This window comes from Molothrus ater, chromosome 2 (assembly GCF_012460135.2).
Source record: "Molothrus ater isolate BHLD 08-10-18 breed brown headed cowbird chromosome 2, BPBGC_Mater_1.1, whole genome shotgun sequence".
Classification (NCBI taxonomy): Eukaryota; Metazoa; Chordata; class Aves; order Passeriformes; family Icteridae; genus Molothrus; species Molothrus ater.
The window spans coordinates 74,001,518-74,023,637 of NC_050479.2; the positions used below are offsets into that span (position 1 = coordinate 74,001,518).

General features: G+C 41.7%; 2 protein-coding genes across 2 annotated transcripts in view; both read right to left on the minus strand.

Annotated features, from left to right (window-relative positions):
* Nucleotides 1–141: 141 nt before the first annotated feature.
* On the minus strand, nt 142–14,175 carry ACAT1 (acetyl-CoA acetyltransferase 1). The gene is made up of 12 exons (XM_036387378.2): nt 14,099–14,175; nt 12,208–12,255; nt 9,581–9,698; nt 8,578–8,673; nt 7,402–7,502; nt 5,543–5,686; nt 3,559–3,709; nt 2,926–3,021; nt 2,178–2,291; nt 1,744–1,808; nt 944–1,101; nt 142–515 (listed from the first exon to the last, which is right to left on the minus strand). Exons 1-12 carry the CDS (start codon nt 14,156–14,158, stop codon nt 395–397), a joined length of 1,272 nt encoding a protein of 423 aa, XP_036243271.1. The 5' UTR covers nt 14,159–14,175; the 3' UTR covers nt 142–394.
* Nucleotides 14,176–17,899: 3,724 nt separating this feature from the next.
* CUL5 (cullin 5) overlaps nt 17,900–22,120 on the minus strand; it is a 31,759-nt gene continuing 27,538 nt past the window's right edge. The window contains exon 19 of the mRNA XM_036378852.2: nt 17,900–21,541. Coding sequence (XP_036234745.1) covers nt 21,347–21,541 — 195 coding nt within the window. The 3' untranslated portion in view covers nt 17,900–21,346. The remainder of the gene's footprint in view (nt 21,542–22,120) is intronic.

Sequence of the window (22,120 nt, forward strand, 5' to 3'; positions counted from 1 at the left end):
ATCTTCAGTACCAAGCTGCTGTCATACTGCAAGTAATTTTCAGGAGAAAACAGCTGTTTCCAGTAGCAGCACTCTGTGGGTTACCAAGAGAATTCCTTTTCAAGGGCCTTTAAGAAATGATAAGTCAGTGACAAAGGGAGCCATAGTTAACATTCTTTATTGACAAATGTCAAGCCAAAATTAAAATCTGACATTGCTTACTTGTACTGTATAAAAAGTTGAACTGATATAGCAGTAAAAGGGCCAGTTGTCTGGATCAGTAATCATTGATGCTTTAGGAAATTTTAGAATAGCAGTTACAGAACTCATCCACTGATTGATAAATAAGATGTAACAGCTACCACTCAGTTTTGATCAGAGAGCTTTTAAGGCTGTGTTTCTGATGCTGCTTGGGCTACAGCTTCTGTATCAGTATTGCAGAAGCACCTCCTCCTCCATTGCAGATTCCTGCAAGACCATATTGTCCTGGTTTCAAAGCATGCGCCATGTGAACGACAATTCTTGCTCCAGACATTCTAGATATCAGAAAAACAAAAGAACATAGCTTAGTTTAAAGGAAATTCTCAATTTGACCTACACAGGGATGTTGGCAGAACATAGTACCAACAAAAACACGGAAACAATCCTTTTGTCTGCAGTTCAGTGCAGTACAGATTAAGTACTGGAGCTAGAGAGGAATAAACACAAAGGTTCTTCAACATGGCATTTTTGTTTGTGTATGTATAGCTAAAGTTTCTTTGGGAAAAAGAATCACCTCTATGTCAGCCTGTATATTACAGAGTACCTCTACAAGCAGCAAAGCTCTTTCAAAGAAGGGAACAGATCTCCCATAACCAAATCAATAATAAGGATTAAATTCAAACATACTCTTATTTGCTTAAAACTCATTTACCTAGAAGACAATGCCTCTGTGCAGAGAAAACCCAGAGCTTATTTTGCTTACCCTATTGGATGTCCAAGAGAGACAGCTCCTCCATTAATATTTACTTTTTGTGGATCAATGTCCAGCATTTTTATATTGGCCAGCACCACAACACTGAATGCTTCGTTAATTTCCCACATTGCAATGTCTTCTTTTTTCAGGCCTGTCTCACTTAGAATCTAGAAATAATACAAAACAATTACTACTATTAAAAAAATAGGAAACTAATTAAAGAAATAATAGCTCTATTTTGAAGTCGGTGACTCAGGCTCCCCATACTCTGATTCACAAATTCACATTTTAAGAACCTCTTTGTCAGATGGGAAAAAGCAAAACTGAAGGACTGAACCAAAAACTTGACTTTTCACCAAAGAAGGAATGGTGAGCAGCCCATCCAAGGATGCATTTCCATCACACAACACTAAGACTGCTGCTACAGTAAGCCCATTTAAAATGACACAGTACTGCCTCACATCATATACCTATCTTCAGTTCCTTTTAGAACAAGTCTACCCATGTATAATCATACTTATTTTGCCTTTTGGCCATACAAGTTGCAAAACTTCAAAGGTGCAAACGTGTCAAAAGTTGCTAAAAGCAGAATAGAACAATACTCTCTTTCAAAATAGGTGTGAGAAATTTGTTAACTCTGAAGATCTGCAGTTTAGCCTTGGTCCTCTGTAAAACATCTGTTCTTTGTATTTATGACATCATTAAAATTTCAATCCTAATTCAAGAAGACCCACTGAGAGGGGATGAACTGACAGTGGAATGCTAGGGAAGCTTGTTTTTTTCCAAAACCCACTCAGTTTTAGTCTTACCTTAGGAACAGCATATGCAGGTGCAATTGGAAAGTCAATAGGATCAACAGCAGCATCTGCAAAAGCTGAAGAAAGAAAAATAATTCAGAAAAGGTGTTTAAAGACCTTGTGTTTTTACCATACATTATTTTCTTTCTTTGCAAGCAGTAAACACTGCCAAGATAAGAGAAATTCTGAATACCATGATCTATGAAATAGCTGCATCTAAAACATAGTGCCCTAAGCCACACAATAATATTTTCCAAATTTTATTATTACATATAGAATATTCTTTTTATGGTCAAAAGTCTGCTGGTGTAACACTTGAAATTTCAAGGACTGTGCTGGGAAGATGCAGCCATGATGTCAGGTAAGCAGCCTAACAGGACTCCCAGTCTGAGAGCACACTATGGGAGTATTTTCCAGGACTTTCCTAGAGGTAAGGAAGATCATACCTACTATCCGTGCCAAAGGTTTGACTTTCAGTCTCTTGGCTGCCTCTGTAGTCATCAGCACCAAAGCAGCTGCTCCATCATTCAGAGTACTGGCATTAGCAGCTGTAACTGTTCCTAGAAAAGGAAAAACATCCCTTAGGCAGAGGTGAGAGTGTTATGCAAAACAGCTCACATATATCCTGTGAAGGATTGTTTCTGTTGCACTGAGTTAACTAAAAATGAGTTGGTTTTTGACATCTGTTTGATGAAACAAATGCAGCCAGAGGTACTTGTATCCTTATCCCAGTGCCAGTTTAGATCATGCCTTCCATGGCAGCTGCACTGCTGGCACTGTCACAGAATTCCAGCTCAGGAGGAGTTGTGAATGAGGGGCAGTTTTGACTTAGCCAGGAAGGTTTATCAATTACAGATTTGGGAAGCAATGGCAACTCTGTAAAGCCACTCCAGCTGCACAGCAACAGGAGTTTACACCTGGCAGAGACCAAGGCCCAGTGAAACTGAAACCCACCTGTCACTCTTTTTAAGGTGAATGTCCCAAACAGAGGTGTTCACCGGTTTAAGGTTCTTGGACCATCTTTTAATCCAAGCCAGTTCCTGCTGTTGTGCAGCATGTTTCTTTATCTCAGCAGACATTTAAAAATAAAAGGGCTGTTGTTGAGCATTCATGCTCTTGTGAATAGACTCTCCACCCTGACAAAGCATCCCTGCACTTGGCAGAAAATTAAGCAGTTCTGTTAACGATATTTACCGTTTTCTTTTTGGAAAACAGCTTTCAGCTTTGGAACTTTACTAAAATCAACACGTTTGTATTCTTCATCTTCGTTCACTTCTGTATCTGGCTTCCCTGAAATTCAGATTTGGTTTAGTATTTTGTAGAACAGTTGACTAAATACTGCTTTATATAAATAACTTATTTCAGTAAAAAAGTGCAAATGCATGTAAAACGCACATCAGGAAATGTGCTTACATGAACTGAAAAAAAAAAGTTACTCCTTAATCAAATTTATTTGCAGAAAATCCATTTATACTTCCCAGTGGCTGAACAAAAAGGACAAAGAGCCTATCTTTAATTTACATTAAAACAAATCGATACAAATAGATGTCTTTAAGCCATAACTGAATTCAATAGCTAACTTTCACTCAGACCAAAAAAAAAAAAATATGGTGTGCAACATTGAAGAAAAACTGAAAAACAAAAACCAGATGACAGGTCAGTGACTGCTGTTTACCAGAAAGTCTGCCTAACAGAAAATTCTTATGTGATCAAAATGAATGTTCCTGAGATTCACATGTTTAAACAATACAATTTGCACCGAATACAAACAACATTACAGCTTTCTATAAGAAACACAATTCATCTCATCACACCTTTCCACAGTACCTTTTTTTGAAATAGTGACAGGAACTATTTCATTTTTCAGTACTCCTGAGTCCCAGGCTGTTTTGCTCTTGGTGTAAGAGCCTATGGCATAAGTGTCTTGCTCTTCTCTGGAAATAGTGAACTTCTTGGCAGTGTTCTCAGCACAGTTGCCCTTGGAGGAAAACAGGCCTGTTAGGTTTGGTATTCCTGAAGATGTAAAGCTCAACTACAACTGAAAAAACCTCAACCAGCAGATTTCCAGAACTGAATGCGACTAATATTGATGTTCTGTTTCTGGTTTACACAGTCGTAATAGTAACAAATAGTAACTTATGGTTTTGAAATATAATTGTCAGATTTAGCAAATGTTTTCTGGATCCAGATTATCAAATCCATAAAGGAACTTTCCTTATAAGGCTTTTTTTTTCAGTTTAACTGCATGCAAAAGTAAGTTTAAAGTGCTTAGGGCTGACACCTTCAGAGACTGAAGATTATTGTTCAGCCACAGAAGCACATGTTCACATCATTTTCCTAGTGTTTTCACTCCATTATTATCTTGCCTATTCCAAAGATTACAAGAACAGGTCAACACACAGGGCCTTCAGAATCTCTAAAAACTCTAAAACTCGGAATCTCTAAAACTGTAGAAATAAAAATATGTATCCCTTTTTTCTAATAACTGTAATGAAATAAGAAGAACAATACAACCAAATCAGTTTTTATATAGGCAAATCATGATTGTAATTATATACTCACAATTCATTACCATCACTGTCTAAATATCCAGTGACAAAATTAAAAAAAACTCATTTAGTCAACTGGAAAGATTGCCCTTGAAAGGTTTTGTTCCACCTCTCATTTCATTGGAAAACTCAATGAATCAACACAAAACCCTTTAGTATTGTGTCCCTCCAGTTCTTCAAATAAGCAAGTTCATTTCTATGTAATGAATGAAATTTAAGTCTTCAAACCTCAAAGCACCAGCAACTTAGGCTACTGCCAAAACACAGACAAGAGTAATTCCCAAAGCCATCCTATGGACTTATTGTATGTTCTCACAGACTGTCAAGGTTTTCTAAACAACCTACATCTGCTATAAGACAGACAAAAGGTTCCAACATACAGTCCCAATCTATTAAAACTTGGTGTGTTATAACCAACTGCTAGAATTTTTCCTCACATGAGGGAACTATCAAAGCCACCCTTTAGATTCCTATAAAATCCTCACATTCAAAATCCATTTTAGCTGAAATGTGGGAATGAGTTTCAACATTCCCACATAGCCTAAGCACTAGGGTACAAAAAGAATAAATCATACACAAGTGAGGTCTGTACCAAATCTATGAATCAAAGTAAATGTTCTTCATGACACGTTTTCCTGTATCCCAGAAAGAACACCAACTGATCAATCAATACTGCTCTATAGTTGTGAATTGCCACTGGGTAAAGGTCAGAAATATTCATAAGCTGAAAGCAGCCATTCTCTTTTTAAACTTTTCTTCCCTGGTGATTGTTCTTGATTGTCTTTGCATCAGTTGATTTCCAAACCCATCCAAAGTTTGCCCTTGTTTGTCCAATTTAAGTTACCCTGCTGATGAGTAAGCACACCAGCTGACTCAAACCTTCCCACAGGAGATATGAGATATGTACTCTGGGGGAGGGAAAAACATGAGCCTGCTGGATCCTTCAGAGCAGATATCCTCACAGACACCAAGCAACTTGATTGCTCCATCCCTTAGATGGAGCAACAGCAACCCATCAGCAGCAGAATTAATTTTTCTCTTAATCCTTGCTTTAGGCTATTCAGACTGCAGAGACAGGTAATTACAAACTACTCTGCTATTCTGGTCTGGTACTGCAGGAAACCTGGAAATGGAAGACTTTTTTCCTCCTCATTTCCAGGCTTGCTAGAGGAAGCAGTTTCATAACAACTATAAGCAAGCTTTTCAGATCTGCACCAGGTCTATCTATGGTTGATACATGAGCAGTGTGCAGGAATATTTACCATATGGATATGGTTGTAAGCATCTGTCAGCCCATCTTTTACTATCAGGTCTTCCAGCTTTACTCCTCCATAAGGTGTTGCCCCTCTGCTCATCGTGTAGGGAACATTGGACATGCTCTCCATTCCACCAGCAACCATGACATCCTGCTCAAAGGAAACAAGATGAAGTTAATAATCATGCAGTTGTAGAACCAGTATTAGTAAAAGCTTAAGCATGGACACTTTATACTTCTCAGAAGTCTTAGAGAAGGACATAAAATGAACACCCTTTACGCATTTAAAAAGCAAACAGGAACAACTGAAGATAGGCAATCCAACCTGGCAGAAACATGACATGAAGTAATAAAGGAAAAAAAAGAAGGCTGAGGACAGCTATTGAAAAGACAGATTGGAAAGGCAGTGGAGGATATGGAAGCAGCAGCAGACTAGAGGAACAAGAATCCCTGGCATTTAAATTCCATTAAGTGAAAGACCTGGAGAGAGAGCCAGTACAATTGTTTATATAATGGTGTACACTGACTCAAGCCACTGGGAACCATCACTGTCATACCACAGATACCTCACAGCCCACAGCCAGGAAAAACAAACCAATACCAACCCCCCCATAATTAATAGCTCTAAGAGATTAATAACTGGCTGAGTCTCTGTTTTGCTGAGACTGGCAGCACAGCTTGTATGATTAATTCAGCTGAAAATTCCACTTCTATTCAGAGCTCATGGCCTACATCTGTCAAACCAACCAAAGGCACAAGCACTCTCATGAAGTCATTGGATATAAATGACTAAATCCAAATGTAGCTGTTTACAAAGACATGCTGGGCCTGGTTCAAAGTCTGGTGACAAGATTTCCATCAACTTCAGCAGGCCCCAGACAAAGTGCTGTTTTCTGCAGGGCAAGGCCAAAGCAATAAAGCAGTTGCTTAACTCCAGTTACACCGCGATTTCCACAGAAGGCACATCAAAATTTAAACACTTTTGTTTTAAACACACACAGAAAAGTCTTCTTCACTTATGAGCCACTTACTTTTAAAGCCAAAAATATATATAATTGAACTGATTATATTTTCACTTCAGAGAACCAAAGATGCTGCCAAAATGCTTTGGGTGTGGAATTAAAAACAAAACTGAAATGTCTTTCTTCACATTGACACTTCTCCCACATTCTTTGCTGCACAGCATTTAATGGCTTACTGAAAATGATGTATTCTCCTATCCTCCCATCAAGTGACAGAACTTTTTTTCCCATTGTACAGAAAATCTTGTAAGAAAGTTGACAGAGATGAGCAATTCTCCTTCATCAAGCTCTGTAATGAAAAAGCTTATTCACCAACAATAAATTCTGCTTCTTCTAAAATAATAAATAAGCCTGAAAGATCTTTAGTATACCTGGAAACAACATTGCTTGAACATGTGTATTTAATTCATTTAAATGTTAACACGGTCTAAAAGTCAACTCACCAAAAACTAAGTAGATAAAAATTTCTTCACCTTTTCAAAACTGAAAGCTTGAAAATTCCCTTAATTATATTTTGGGGGCTGGACTGGTAGGTGGGGTGGGGGGTAGAGAGATGAGATAAATACCCCCCAAACAATCCACCTTGTTTCTTCAGCTCTAAAAACACATCTGAATTTTCCAACTATAGTATTTACTTTCTTTTCTGTTTTGAACTCAAACATTCTTAACCGACTATAAAATTAGGGTTGCATAAACAAAACAAAACAAACAAGCCCTTGCTAATTAGCTTTATTATCCCAAGCCAAAACACAATCCCAAATCAAAGAGCACAGCTATTGGTAGGACAGGATACGCAACATTAACTGTGTGGTTTTTTCCATAGAACAGCACAAAATCCACATACCTGACTCCCACACATCAGGCTTTGTGCTGCCATCATGATTGACTTCATTCCTGAAGCACAGACTTTATTGACAGTTGTGGTAGGAGTGGCAATCGGCAGACCTGAGTCAGAGAAGTTTGTACAGCTGTTATTTGGAGGGCAGACTTCAGTATTTTATTGGTGTTTCAGCAATATTTCATATGGCACCAGTTTTTATCTAAGCCCAGGATGTCCAGCTTGCACTGTTTAGCCTGCCAAGGCAATTTATCTACACTTATTCATAGTTCTTGGAAACCCCTGTTGTTTCTCCCCTTCCAACAACTGACTTGTGATAAGGGGAAAGGCAAGGAAATGGAAGATCAAGGAAGGGACTCCAGAACTGCTCCTGTTCCCAAAACCCTGATCTCTGCCTCTAAGCAGCACCCAAGGCTGAAAAAGCATAAATAAGCTGTAGAATTTAGCAACTGGCAACAAGACAGACCCCATGCCAGGCTGGGCAGGGCTCTGAGCACCCTGGTCTAATGGAAGGTGTCCTTGCCCACAGCAGGGGGGTTGGAATGAGATCTTTAAGGTCCCCTCCAACTCAAGATACTATATAATTCTGTGAATGAAGAGAGCCATATTTATCACTTTGCCTAACATGGAAGTAGTTCCTTTTCCTTCAAAAATGTACATAGTGCATAGTTTCTCCTTGACCTACAGGCTTACCTAGAAACAAGCTAAGGTATGGAATCCCACCCCCACAGAAGAATGGAGAAGTTAATGTTACAGCTAACATCATATAGTGAATACTTCCAGTGTCAGCTCCAGCCTCCACAGGAAGATGAGTTGTAGACACTCATGTGTTGAAGGAAACTCATTGACTCCTTATCCAGTAAGAACTAAGAATAATGATACACCAAAAAAAAAGTCTGTTTTGTGAAAGATTCAGAGCAGCATCCATCATTAATGTAAAGTACTGTGGAATTACCAGCCTGATCTCCAGTACTGTCTTCTCCAGGTTTTGCCAACACTTCAGGCAATAACATCCCACTTGCATGAGTGCAATGTGCACCCTTCACCCATCACAGGGCAAAAAGCATCCATGGACTGTCCTAACAAAGGGCTGCCCACCAGTCTGCTCTAACTCACAGCCCAGTAGATCCCAGGTATATAAAGACAGAAAACCTTCAACCCCAGTGCAAAGAGAAGGATTACCTGCACCCAAAACTGCTTGTCTGGCTGGAGCTTGTCCTTGTCCAGCCTGCAGGACATTGCCCATATAGGCCTCTTTCACTTCTTCTGCAGGGATTCCTACAAAACAAAATTGTTTTGATTCAGGATCCTTTTGACAAAAGTTCCCACTGATGTTTTCTATCAAAGACTAATAAAACTTGCCACATCCAACCCATACGCTAACAGAACCCAGGCCTCAGTGGGTGCATTCCAGATCTCTACCCTCATGTTCATGGAGTATGGTGAACTGGTGATCCCCCCAGAAGATAATTCCCCTGTCACTCTGCAGGACAAGCTGCAGTTATTTCATTGAAGTCAACATTTCCAAGTCTTACTAATCACCTGAGAAGCTCGATTTCCATGGATAGTTAAATGCCCAAAACTTTTTTTGCGCTAGAATTATGTCTAAAGACAATTTTGTTTATTTAGCATGGGCAAGCCAAGGCCACAGCAAGCTGCCACCACAGAGAAGAGGTCTGCTCTCCTGCTGCATCTCTTGCAACAGCCCTGGTGTCCAACTTTTTTAGGGAAGAGGGAGTATTAACCCTCCTCTTCCCTAAAAAAATTTTTTTGCTAGACTGAATCCGTCAAAAGGCTGACAAGGCTGTGCTTCAAGTACATGCACCCACATAAAAACTGGGCAGGGAAAGAAAAGGCCACTGGTCTCAGCAGCAAGCAGCCTTTGCATCAGCTTACACATGTCATAAAAACCCATCCCAACAAACCAAATACCATGTTCAATCACATTTGGAATAGCATAGATACCCCTAGGCTACATTCTGCTCCTAGAAGCAGCTCTTAATTCAGATTGAATAGAAGTCTGACAGTCAACTTTACTTAAACGGCTTTTGTGGATAGACTTAAAAATGCCACAGGAGCAAAAAATCCAGGACATTGCAGGTTTTTTTCATTACCAAGCCATTGAAAAGACACCAAGCCACTTAAGGTTTTCTTTGTCACAGGGAAAAAAAATGTGTATGCATACCTGCTCTGGCAATTGCTCCCTTAATTGCAATGGAACCAAGTTTAGTGGCTGGCAGCGAGGAAAGAGACCCTTGGAAAGATCCAATAGGTGTCCTTACAGCACTTGCTATCACCACCTCCTAAGTGCAGAAGAACAGAGTAAAAGTCACAATCTCTCTCACAATTGCACACATAGAGCAGTATTTTTTTAAATGTATCTACTTGTTATTATTTCATTGATGTCACAGCTTCTCTTTCATCCTGCAAGTGCTTCAGAGCACTAAAATCTGTATTAATGCGTGCAGCATGGAGAGTAAACATAAGGAGATTGGTGTGCAGCTGCAGCACTACAACCTCGGGATCATGGAGCTGTGGTGAGATGGCTCACATGGCTGGAGTGCTGCCATGCAGGAATAAGGGCTCTCCAGGAAGGACAGGTCAAGAAGATGAGGCAAAGGAGCAGAGGAGAGGCCTTGCGCGTTAAGGGACAGAACAGGTGGAGTGCCTTGAGCTCAGCCTTGGCACTGATGATGCTTGCAAGAATCCTGAACATCCTGGAGCAAAGGGGGAACAAAGAAAGCTGGCTGATGTTCAAAGAGGACCACTCCAAGCTCCAGAGCAATCCATTCCAACGAGCAGTAAGTTGGGTAAAAATGCCAGGATGGATACCAAAACTCGCACACAAAAATGAATCGTACAAGAGATGGAAACAGGAACTGAGAATCTGGCACAAAGTCTGAGCATGCAGGGATGAGGTCATAAAGCCAAGAATTAAATCTGGCAAAGAATGTCAAAAGCAAAGGAAGGGCTTCCATGAGCACCTAAGAAGCAAGGAAAATATGGGCCTCCTTGGTGACAAAGGACAAGGCTGAAATACTGAATGCTGAATGCCTGATTTGCCTCAGTCTTCAGTGCTAAGAGTAGCCTTCAGGAATTCCAGGCTCCAGAGACTGGGGGAAGGGTGGAGCAAGGAAGATGCACCCTTGGCAAAAGAGGAACAAGTCAGGACAAACTGGACATACATAAATCCATGGGTCCTGACCAGATGCCCCCATGAGTTATGTGGGAGCTGGCAGGTGACTTTTTAAGGTCACTTTCAATAATGTTGAGATAGTCACAGCAATTATGTGTGGTGCCCAAGGAGTGGAGGAAAGCCAAGCATTACTCCAATCCTCAAGTAGGGTAAGAAAGAGGACCCAGGGAACTACAGGTCAGTGAGATCCATCTTAACCCCTGGAAAGGGATGAAACAACTGATCCTAAAAGAACATTTACACTAACAAGAAAATCATCAGGAGTCATCTGCATGGATTCACCCAGGGGAAGCCATGCTCAGACAAACTGCCAGCCTTCTACAATGAAGTGACTGGTCTGGTAGAGGAGGGGAGAGCAGACATGGTCCACCTGGACTACAGTGAGGCTTTCACCTCTGTCTCCCATAAAATCCTTATACAGAAGCTAATGAACTATGGGCTAGACAAGCAGATGGTGAGGGGGATAGAAAAGGGCTGAATGGCCAGGCTGGGGTGGTGATAGAGGCACAAAGTCTGGTTGGAGGCCAGTTAGTAGGGGTCAGTACTGGTCCAGTCCTGTGTCACATCTTCATTAGTGAACTGGATGATGGTGCAGTGCACCCTCAGCAGGTTTGCTGGTGACACCAAAGGAGGAGTGGCTGCTACACCAGAGGGCTGTAGTGCCACAGAGAACTTCAACAGCAGCACCCCACCATGGAGGTGAGTATATTAATACTGCAAGGAAGGGTGCAAAGAAGGTAGAGCCAAACTCTTTTCAGTGGTGCACAGTGGGCACCAATTGACACAAAGGAGTTCCCAGTGAACATCAGGAAACATTTCTCCACTGGGGGTGTGGCTGAACTCTGGCACAGGTTACCCAGAGTGGTTGTGAGGTCTCCACCCCTGGATATATTCAAAAGCCCAGGTGCCAGCAGAACGTGTAAGCAGCAGTTTATGACATCCAGCCCTATTTTACTCTTATTTTGCCTCTTAGCTTTAGTGTTACATCCATGTGTGCACCCAATAACCCTGTGAGAGCAGCATGAGAACCTGGCACTAAAAAGGCACAGGCCAGACCTCTGGCTGCCCCTGACAGCTGTCAAGAAGCAGCAATGATTGCTTCCAGCTGTACTGGTTTCAGTGAAAGTTAACCACAAAGCTTTACAGGGCCTGGTCATGAGGGTTTTTCTATTTAGGCAAAGAAAGAAAATAATAAAGACAAATGATACTTGTTTAAAACTATGAAGGGCTGTCTATTACTGTAACCCCTTCATCATGACTGACTTCATGAGTGACAGTAACAAACTTGTCCTCATCTTTCACATTGTAACAGCAAGCTCCAGGATAACACAAATAATTTCAAAGGGATCAGTTAATATCAGCTGTATTTTCTCATTCTGGGTTAACAGTTACATGAAGCTTACATCAGCTGACACACTTCTAATTTTGTCCCACACTTAGCCAACCAAAATAAACTGCAATCTGACTTATTTCAGATTTTGCAGTAAAATGTGGCTTGGGCATAAGTGACACTGTCTTTAAGCCAGATTTTTTGTGATGATTTTCTTAAAAATGTCAGTGATTAACAAGCAAATCTAAACCAGCAGTTGATTAGTCAGAGAGTACTTTATACTTACATTTAAAGTACGCTGTGATGCATAGCCACGGCTTGTATACTTCAGAGCCTGAAAACAAGAAAGTCCTCAGAATCTCACATCAAGAAAGCCAGTGCCATAATGTTTCACTCTGTAATGTACCCATTTTCATAGAAGTCATTATTTCAAAAAATAGTATCTAAGAAACACTGGAAAAATATGAAAAAAATCATGACATGCCTTTGCAAAGAAGTGTAGTCTAGTACAGTCTCACCATAACATCTGTGATAAAATGTTTTCTGAAAAATAAACAAATATTCCTTCAAAAACAACACCAAATTCATTTTGTCCAAGTCTGCTATGTACACCTATAGCATATATCTAAGCCAGGGGTGAGTGCTGTTATCTTGAAAAAGTTACTAGTCCCTTTGTCTGCTTCCCTGGACATTGTTCATTCATTCCTACCATTAACTCCACTGCTTTTAAACAGTGGCAGTTCGCATCTACAACTCCCACTCCCTTGGTGTTTTATAAACAAAAATGAAGACAACAAATTCAGAACATCACACCAAGATAGGATAATAAAACAAAACCAAGAAAAAGGGATTATCTGAGCAGTCTAATTCACCAGCCAGTAGCTTCATACAATTAAGCAGTGCAAAGATACAAAATTGTATCTGTAGGAATTGTTTCATATTAACAGAGTGATCTTTCCATTAGTGGCTTAAACCACTTTCTTTAGCCATTTCCTGAGACAACATTTCAGCATACTGGAAACTTCTGGCCTTCTATCTGTAATTACTGAATTACAGCTAAATAAATACTAATTAAAAACAACTGCTTAAGGACACTACAAGAACACTACCATTTTTATAAACTAGACAAAGCTTTCTGGTTGCCTCTCAACATGAAAATTTAGCCTGTTTCTCCTCTCCATTTGCCAGCCTTCAACTAACAAAAGGCTGATTTTTTTTTTACTGCTCTGAATTAGTTGTTTGATTTTTGTTTTTTTCGGGGATTTTTGTCTGGTTTTCTCCCCAGCTCAAGTTATAATAGCCAGCTGGAAGTTTAATTTAAAACTTCTCCCTGAAAAAGAATTATGTCCCTTGGAGGGCTTTAACAGCAGTGCTTCTAAGGGTTGGTGCCAAAAAAACAAAGCCTAGTAAAATAAATACCTATACTACCATAAATACTCTTACTGCACAAGGCCTGAAATTTAAAAAGGACTAAGAGACAATTGTTTACCAAGTGCAGCTGGCATCTGCTAGGAGTATTCATGCTCTGTCGTGAAGGAAGGAAGGAAGGAAGGAAGGAAGGAAGGAAGGAAGGAAGGAAGGACCCACTTCCACAGCTGGTAAAATGCCACCTCCAGCTTAGCATATGGCAATTCGGATGCGATCCACTCGCCCTCCTTTCTCCCAGCACAGCTCCTACCGCCGTGCGGGGGGCCAGCACCTGCCCCCACAGTGCCAGCAGCGCTGCAGCCACACCGGCTTTGGGGGCAGCAGCATCCCACTGCCCAGCTGAGAAACAACACCCACCGGTGTAAATTTATATCTGTACACTGCTTAATTAGAGGAACCCAACCCGAGCGTAGGCCCGGCCCGGCCGGGACACCGCTATGGCTGCAGCGGTACCGGACACGGGCTCGGCACCCGCGGCGCCGACAGTGGAAGAAGCCGCGCTCAGGATCGCGGATAAAGGTCCCGCCGGGCTTAGCGCGGGGCCCGGGGCTGCGGGGGCGGGAGAGGCCGCCCTTCACCCCCACGCGGCCCGGGACCCGCTCCCTCCGCTCGGCCGCCTCCTGAGGGGAGGGGGCGCAGCCGCCCCGCCACAGGGCACTGTGACCTTGGCCGAGCGTTTCCGGGCCCGGCGGCGGGGCCGGGAGTGCGTAGGAAAGGAGAAGGTAAAGCCGGGCCGGGGGTCGCCTCACCCGCAGCAGCCCCGCTGCCGGCCGCCGCCCGCACAGCATCGCCCCCGCTGCCGCCGCCATGTTCCCGCCGGCGCCCCCGTCACCTTCACCGTCGCCGCCGCCCCCGCCTATAGCCGGCGGCGCCCCGCCCCCTGCCCGCTGCTATTGGCCCCGCGGCGCGGGGCGGTGCCACACCCGCCCCTGCCATTGGCTGGCGCGGAAGGCGTGGCGGCGTCAGAGGGGCTGCCGCGTGCGTTGCCCTAGGGCCGCGGCTGCCGCGTGTGTGGGACCGCCCCAGCCGGGAGCCCCGTTGGGCTGGAGATCAGGCGGAATTCCTCCCGGGAAAGGGTGATCGGACATCGCCACGGGCTGCCAAGGGAGGCGGCCCAGTCACCGTCCCTGGAGGTGCTTAAGGAATGAGTGGGCGTGGCACTCAGTGCCACGGTCTGGGTGACACGGTGGGGCTGGGTCACGGGTTGGACTCGGTGTTCCCGGAGGTCTTTTCTGACCGAATGGATTCTGCGGTTCCGCAGCGCCAGGCGCGTTCCTCTCGCCCGGGGGCCAGGCGGGGGGTGGACAGCCTGGGATGCCGCGTCGAGAAGGAAAATCACTGGTAGAGAACGGCATGGAGACAGCTGGAAAATCCTTGCGGGAAAAGAACCAGCCCCCGGGGCTGTGTCCTCTCCGCCACCGCCCTTCCTCGGCCCGGCCCTCGCCCGCCCCACGCTAAACTCTGCTGCAGGTTAAGCTGACCTGAGCCGCGGACATTTGATCCCGTATCGGAAACATCCTGCGCACGACAAGGCCGTGGGGATGAAAGCGCCGAGTATGGCTTTGTGCCTGGCGTGCCTTGTGCTGCAGCTGAGTGCTGCTTTCAGAAGAGTCAGCAACTTAACTCCCCCTAAACCCCTTCCTGCCTGGCCATGGCATAAACCCCGGACTTGGTTAGCTCAGAATTCAAACGTGGCCGAGAACGGTCCCGGCAGCTGCCTGCACGGAGCGACTGATGCAGCTGAACCCCAGCTGACCTCAGGCTGCCCATCCCAGTCCCACGGTCCTTGCTGCACTGTGCCTTCTCCCCTCACACTCTTGTCTCTGAACCTGCATTTGTGCTGGAAGGCCAGCACAAAATCTCTACAGCTGTTTGCCAGCCTGACAGTGCTCCTCTTCACCCTGTCTCTCCAACATGCACAGAGCACGGCCAGGAAAAGCCTGGATCTTTCCTGGTCGCCAGCTTTGTATCTCAAAGGAACAGGTTCAGAACACAAAATTACTTTCTCTGAATTGTGCTGGAGCACACAGTCTAGGACAAGCAATTCTCTGTTTGTTTCTCATCAGTCTCTTCTCCTCAACCACTTTTTTAGTCCCTGAAGGAGTTAGTATACTGCTACAGTAACCCACAACTGAATGAAGCATTCCCCCGAGCTGAGGTCTCCCAGTCACATAAACAAGCATTTACTTGCACCTTTCCTTCCACTTGTACCAAAAACTAGAAAAAATGCCAAGAACCAGGCTTTGGATATAGCACTAGAAAGCAGGACTATTTCAACAACCTGTTAACATCCATTTGCTACCTTGACTTTTTTTTTAATATTTGATCTTCACATTGTAGAACTAACATTTGTCAAAACGACTTCAATTGATTTTCTGTTCTACATCTCATTCATTTCCCTGTGAGAGAGGATTTCACTTTGTCTTTGCTCTCAAAAGTAAGATACTTCTTGCTTTGCATATATATCCAAAGATTCTCCAGACATGCAGCGAGAGGCTGATTGGGACAGGCACTGGCGAGGGAAGCATTTGTACTCCTTTGCTTCCTTGACTCTCAGTAGCTGATGTTCTAAGGTGGTCTAGTCTAGACCTTTGATTTAGAGACAGTTTTCAAGTTCAAACCATACATAACAAAGGAACTGATAAATACTGTCTCAGGAAAAACTGAAGGTTTTACTCTGAAAATATATATGTACCATATAGCAAAACATCCAGGTTGGATGAAGATATTTTTCAGAAATAAGTAATGCTGAAAACAGGTAGAACAAAACCCAGTAAATTCTCATTTAACTTGCCTTTACCCCTGCAGTATAAAGCTCTTTTTCAGGGATATAACCTGCTAACATTCTTTAATTTTTTCGTCATTTCTTCTCACCAAGATTGACTATGATGTACTAATTTCAAGGTCACTTTTGATGTCCAGTCACAGACTATTAAGAAGTCACACTGTGCTGCTCTTGCTTAGCTCAGCAGGTGGTATTTGCTTTGGCTATGCCCTGGATCCACAGAGGGAAGCAGCAGCTGCCATTCGTGACTCCAGCTGTTCTTTCTAACAGGTGTTTAAGGTTGTATGCAGGAGCTGAAGCACAGTATCCAACTGAATTTCTATAGTGGATCTCCATCACTAAAATAAATGAGGATCAAATGCCAGGCACAATGTCTACCTAGAGGTGTTGAGATATCCAAGGAGTGGATCAAGAGCACAAGTGCTGTGAGGAGCAGCTGAGGGAGCTGAGGTTGTTCAGCTTGGAGAAAAGGAGGTTCAGGGGGACCTCATCACTCTCTGCAACTGCCTGACAGGAGGGTGTAGCCAAGGGTGGTGGGGTTGGTCTCTTCTAACAAGTAACAAAAAAATGGCCCCAAGTTGTGCCAGGGAAGGTTTAGATTGGATATTAAGAAAACTTTTTTTCATGGAAGGGGTTGTCAAGCAGTAAAAGAGGGAAGTGAGTCACCATCCCTGGACTTAGAGGATGTGGCACTCAGGGACATGGTTTAGTGGTGCCCTTGGCAGTGCTGGGTTAACAGTTAGATTCAAGGGTCTTTTCCAGCCTAAACAATTCTATGAGTGCATGTTGACAGGTAAAGCAAAGAAGAAAATAAAGCCACATTCTCACTTTATTAGGAGAATGAACAAGGTTAAGCCTTTTGTATTTACATCAACCTAAACTGTGATCAATTTACAGGGGTAGGAGTTGATTCAGCCAAGGAACTCCTGCAATAACTGGCTTCTAGAGAACAACTTCTCCTGAAAAATCATTGGGAAAGACTATATATTGCCCTAACAGAGGGAAAAAAGTTTGGAAATAATAGCAACCTGCCATCAAAACTCTTCCCACATGAACTGCCAGTTGGCCAATTGCCATGCACAGTACTGAGCACTCACTCAAAAATAGCTGTTTATTCCATACAAATAGTTCTAAACTCTGCATGTACCAGAGAGCACAAAACACCAATGGTTAGCTGCTGCACTTAAAGAAGAGAGTTGATACGTAAAAAGAGATTCACATTAAAAGGCACAAGAACAATCAGAGAAGAAAAGCCATTCCATTAAAAGCACTCCTTCAGGCAAGTGACTGTTCCCACATCACGGTTTACTGCAGGATCAGCTCCCTGAAGTCCTGGTGGCAACACCAGTAACTTTCAGTGATGCACCTTGTAAATAACTTCAAAGACAAATCAACCAAAATATTCAGCAATCCAAGTTCATCCCTGTGAGTTGCAGAAACATAACCCTGTTAAAAATGCCCTAAACTAAGTTAGGCAACTCCCAGCCAGTTTTGGCATGGTAGGCTTTGATACACTGATTGAAAGACTACAGCTCATCTTTAAATAGAATTCAGAAGACTAAATAGCTCTACATATAATCTTACATTCGTAAAAATTTTTACCAAGAAAAGAATTGGAAGTCTCCACTTTTGTTTTTTAATTACTCTGATCATAACATCTGTTGGGACTCGAAGTCAGGCCAATTTCATACAGTGGCAAATTTAGGAGCAGCACCTGAATTCAACTTAAAAATTTTGTAGACACCAAAATACCTTGCTAAATGAGTAGTCTTTTAAATTACATTTTTATTTTGCAAGAAAATAAATTATACAACTTAAAAAATAAAATTCAAAAATTAAGCAGTACATCAAAATAGTTCAGCTGGACTGCCATACAGAAACTACCACCATTCAAAATTGTACAGCATTATTATCTTGGTAGTGGCACACATTCAAAATTGTAAATACCATATGGAGATAGTTATTACAACTCAGGAACCCGAGTTTGCTCAACACTCCAGACTACATATAGTGTATATGACAGGAAAGCTTTCATGTGTTGTTTATTTCACAAATATGACCTTAAAGAATTACAAAGATAGCATCCCAGTTATTTAGATGAAAATAGAAAACAGTTTGAGATAGCAAATCTTTCTGTAAAACTATCAAATCTTTTTGCCAATTGTATTTCTAAAATTTGCACTTTACAGGACAATGGCATCCCAATGCAGATAAATGCAAGATGTGAACATTCAGAACATTTATATTAATTTTAAAAAGATGAAAATGAGAAAGTCACATTGTCATTTGGAAATGTAACTGCATTACAGTCATAACAAAAAATAAATGAGTAAAAGTAGAAGCTAGGGACACCAACTGTGGAAAGAGGAAAATGGAAGACTTCAGAATTGAAACTGAGATTATCATCAAGTTGTTGGGACAGAGAAAGATTTAACAGTATTTCCTTATTAAACCCATTAGGAGTGATTTCCCCCCCGCCCCTTCTACACCAGATTTCGTTCCTTAGCTATTCACCGTGGCAGTGTGTGTGGCAACATGTTTTTCAGATGCAGCACCTCCTTAAGCTAGGTCTTTGGACATATATATTCATAGCTAAAAATTGCAGCCTTAAAAGTGCGTTGTTGCCATATTGCAAGTGAAGAATAGTTTTCATTTAGATCTGAACTCTACCCTCCCCAAAAGAACAGCTTACCCCAGGTATCTCCCTGTGCCCCAGGTAATACTAGTTTTAAGTGCATATTGGTGAAGTGACCTGATGAAGGATGCTAAACGTGATTCTGCATCTTTAACAAATTTGCTGGTGTCTGTCTTAGATTTCATAAAAAACCCGACATCCATTTCTGGTATATATTTAAAGAAAAAATGACCATGTCATAGGCACATTACCAACTGTATTTCCATCACAGGTTTTGAGAAACGTATAGGTAACAATCAGGTTGTATTGTATTTATTAGCTGAGGGAATGTGTAGCTCCTTAGCTTTTAGCAAGCCTTTCCTTTCTGCATACAGTCCAGCTTCCTAAAGAGTTGATTCTGAGATGCAGTCTCTTAAACTTCTCTCTCAAATTTAACCAATGGCTTCAAAATTAGCATTATCCCCTTGGCAGCTCTTTCTGTGTGACCATTTCACACCTTTCTTCTCTGGTTAGGGTTGGAATTTTTCATGTTGAAGAGTGTGCTCACTGTCATGTTCTCCCCAGTTATCCCAAGTAAACATTTATTACTTTAAAGTTACAAAGACTGAAAGTCTTGCAGCACAAAGTGTTTTATTAGAATTTCCTTTTCTAATGTTCAAATAGTTTCATTGGTTAACTACACAGAGCACCACTTCCTTTTGATTCTGAATTGCAACACCACAGGGCCAGCACAAAAGATGCAATATTTTTAAACAGCATCTACTTTTGAGTGTCAATAGAGGCATGGAACACAAGCTGTAGGATTTCAATCAATTGTAATTGGCCAGGCCTTGATTTCTCCATCTCTTGGTCATGAAACCCTCACTACCAAAAACTTCTTACTCATACAGATGTCCAAATACACACTGTTCTCAGGCAGTCACACTGGCATTTACATTAGTAACAGAGCACACAGCCTGCTTTAAGGGTGCAAACAGCCATTCTTGGAGAGTTTGCTTTTAAACCACTCCTGCATACTTTACTGTAACCATGTGAAAGTAAAACTCCTCCTCTTACTTACTGGAAGGCTTTCTTTTTTGACTAAAGTTAATTTTATCCTCTTCCCCATTTCATCATCAAAGATGAGGCCTTTAGATGTCATAGTTCAACTGGTTAATTAAAAAATAACTTCACACACTTGTCATTTATAGAAGAAATATTCATACAGAACTGAGTAAAGCACAACTTACCTTTGTCCTAAGACAGGCACTCTGCTCCTATGACTCATGGTATCGCTCCAGTACATGCTGGGACATTTCAGAACAGCAGAGAGTAGGGCAGTGCCAAATGACTACTTCAGATGATTGAGAATGGAAGAGGTAACATTAAGTAGTTGAGATTCCTGATGTGTGTTTGGCACTCTCTCTACATACACTGAACAAGGTATTTTTCCTTAGCATTTTATAATTTTCATTAGAAGAGTACTTCCTACCCTACCAGTTACCAAATGGAAAGCAGAGGGTTTGTTTTTCATATAAAGATGTTGACTAGTCCAATTGGATTAACCTTGCATGTATATAAAAGTTACCACTAAGGAAATAGTACAGGGATCTTCAAGTGTTATTCTCTTTCTGCGGGAGTTGTGCATAAATTACTCTTTAATGCATCCTGATATATGTAGTCGTACTGAAATATTTGGAATATAAATATTAAATGTACAAGGAAATACACTTAATATTTCTGTTCCTATAGCAGACCCACCCATGAAAACTGCTTTTAGAGTGAAGTATCATTCAAGAAACTTTTACCTTGTCAAAAAGGATTGTAGCAAATCACCTGTCCAAATTAAGGTAACAACATATCCACTTGTTTACAGGAAACAATTTAAAAACAATGATCTCGTGCTTTGGGAAAAATATCACCGATGACTTGGAATTACTTTTGTGTCACTTAATATGTTAATTATTAAAATCCAGTTACTAGATTGAAGCACTGCTCTTGCAAACAGGTTTTAACTGTAACAAATACGGATCAGTTGTGACGCATGTGTTTGTGTCTCTCAAATGTTATTACATGAAAAAAGGATCAGAGATGGACAGTACATTACTCTGTTGATCCAAAACACAAAAGTGAAAGTGCTACTTCTAGTCCTAATTGCATTAAAAAAAAAAAAACAAACCAACAACCCAAAAACCAAAACCAAACAAAACAAAAAACAAACCCAAAACAAAACTAATAGCAGTTCCTCAGTGCATGAATATTTGAATATTTTCCTTGTGCAAGTACTGGTCATCTAAAAACCCAAACCTGTATTCTTCCTGGTGGGTGTAAATCAAATCTACTTTAAAAAGTTCACAATGGGCTCTTCATGAATGCAAGTCTCCCACAAAACAGCATGCTGTTAAAAGTGTGCAACATGAGGGGAATGCCATCATGCTAGCTGAATGAGATTGGCAAAATATAGTCCTCTGTAAGGTAAGGCAGGGATTTTAATATGTAACGAAAGTCAAAACAAGTCCTTCTGCAGCACAAACTGTTGCAGCTGTCTGTCCAAGCACCCTTCTATTTATGTTCTCAGCATCCCGCAGAGTCCTCCAATTATGCCATGTATATAAAGGTGTTGATATCTGACTCATCTCTTCTGATATATTTGTGCTCTATAAGCCATTCAATTTGCTCTTTTATCATTTTCTTTTGTGGCAAGAACATGTTTTTCAATATTTCTACCAGTTCAGTCTGAAGCTGGGCATTAGTAATTTTCTTCCGCATCTTCATTATTTGGATGATAGCCTCCTAGTGGGGCACAAGAAAAAAAAAAAATTAAATACCTGGGTGAAGTGACAAAATGAACAGAGCATTAATAGGAGGCTCGTATTTTTCCTTAGAAATCAGAAATACACTGCATTTTTTTAGCCTATATAGAACTGCTTTTACAAAGAAGCTGATAAAGGAAAAAAACAAAGCACTGGCAAGATGCAAGAGATATAAGACAATTCCAGTCAAAGGAGCAGTTAAATCCTATATCTGGAGCGTGAATTACTCACTAAAACCAAATGTTAACTCACACCCTGAGCAGAAGTCGCAGTTTACTCGTGATATAACTTGTTAACATTTCACTCATTTTCTAAGTACAACCAGGCATTAACCCTGCTGCTGCCAGAATGGTTACATCATGTTACATCAGGTGGTACAACTCACAATGTGCATGGCCTGCAATCCAGCCTGACTGACAGAACAGACCTGAAACTTGAAGACAAAATGAGACTCCATTGTATATAATGATCCCCGATGCCTGAAAAAATTCAGGCTTTTTTTAAACTGTCAGCTCAAAAGAGTAGCTGACTATCAACCACAGAGCAGGAAGCTGCAGTT

Bases quoted from the DNA above. Each gene is read 5' to 3' on its own strand.
- ACAT1 (XM_036387378.2), bottom strand. From the start codon at position 14,158: ATGGCGGCGGCAGCGGGGGCGATGCTGTGCGGGCGGCGGCCGGCAGCG. The intron at 8,674-9,580 runs GTATGCATACAC...TTTGTTTTGTAG, and splicing joins GGGAGCAATTGCCAGAGCAG to GAATCCCTGCAGAAGAAGTG. The intron at 516-943 runs GTAAGCAAAATA...TCTGATATCTAG, and splicing joins TCTCTTGGACATCCAATAGG to AATGTCTGGAGCAAGAATTG.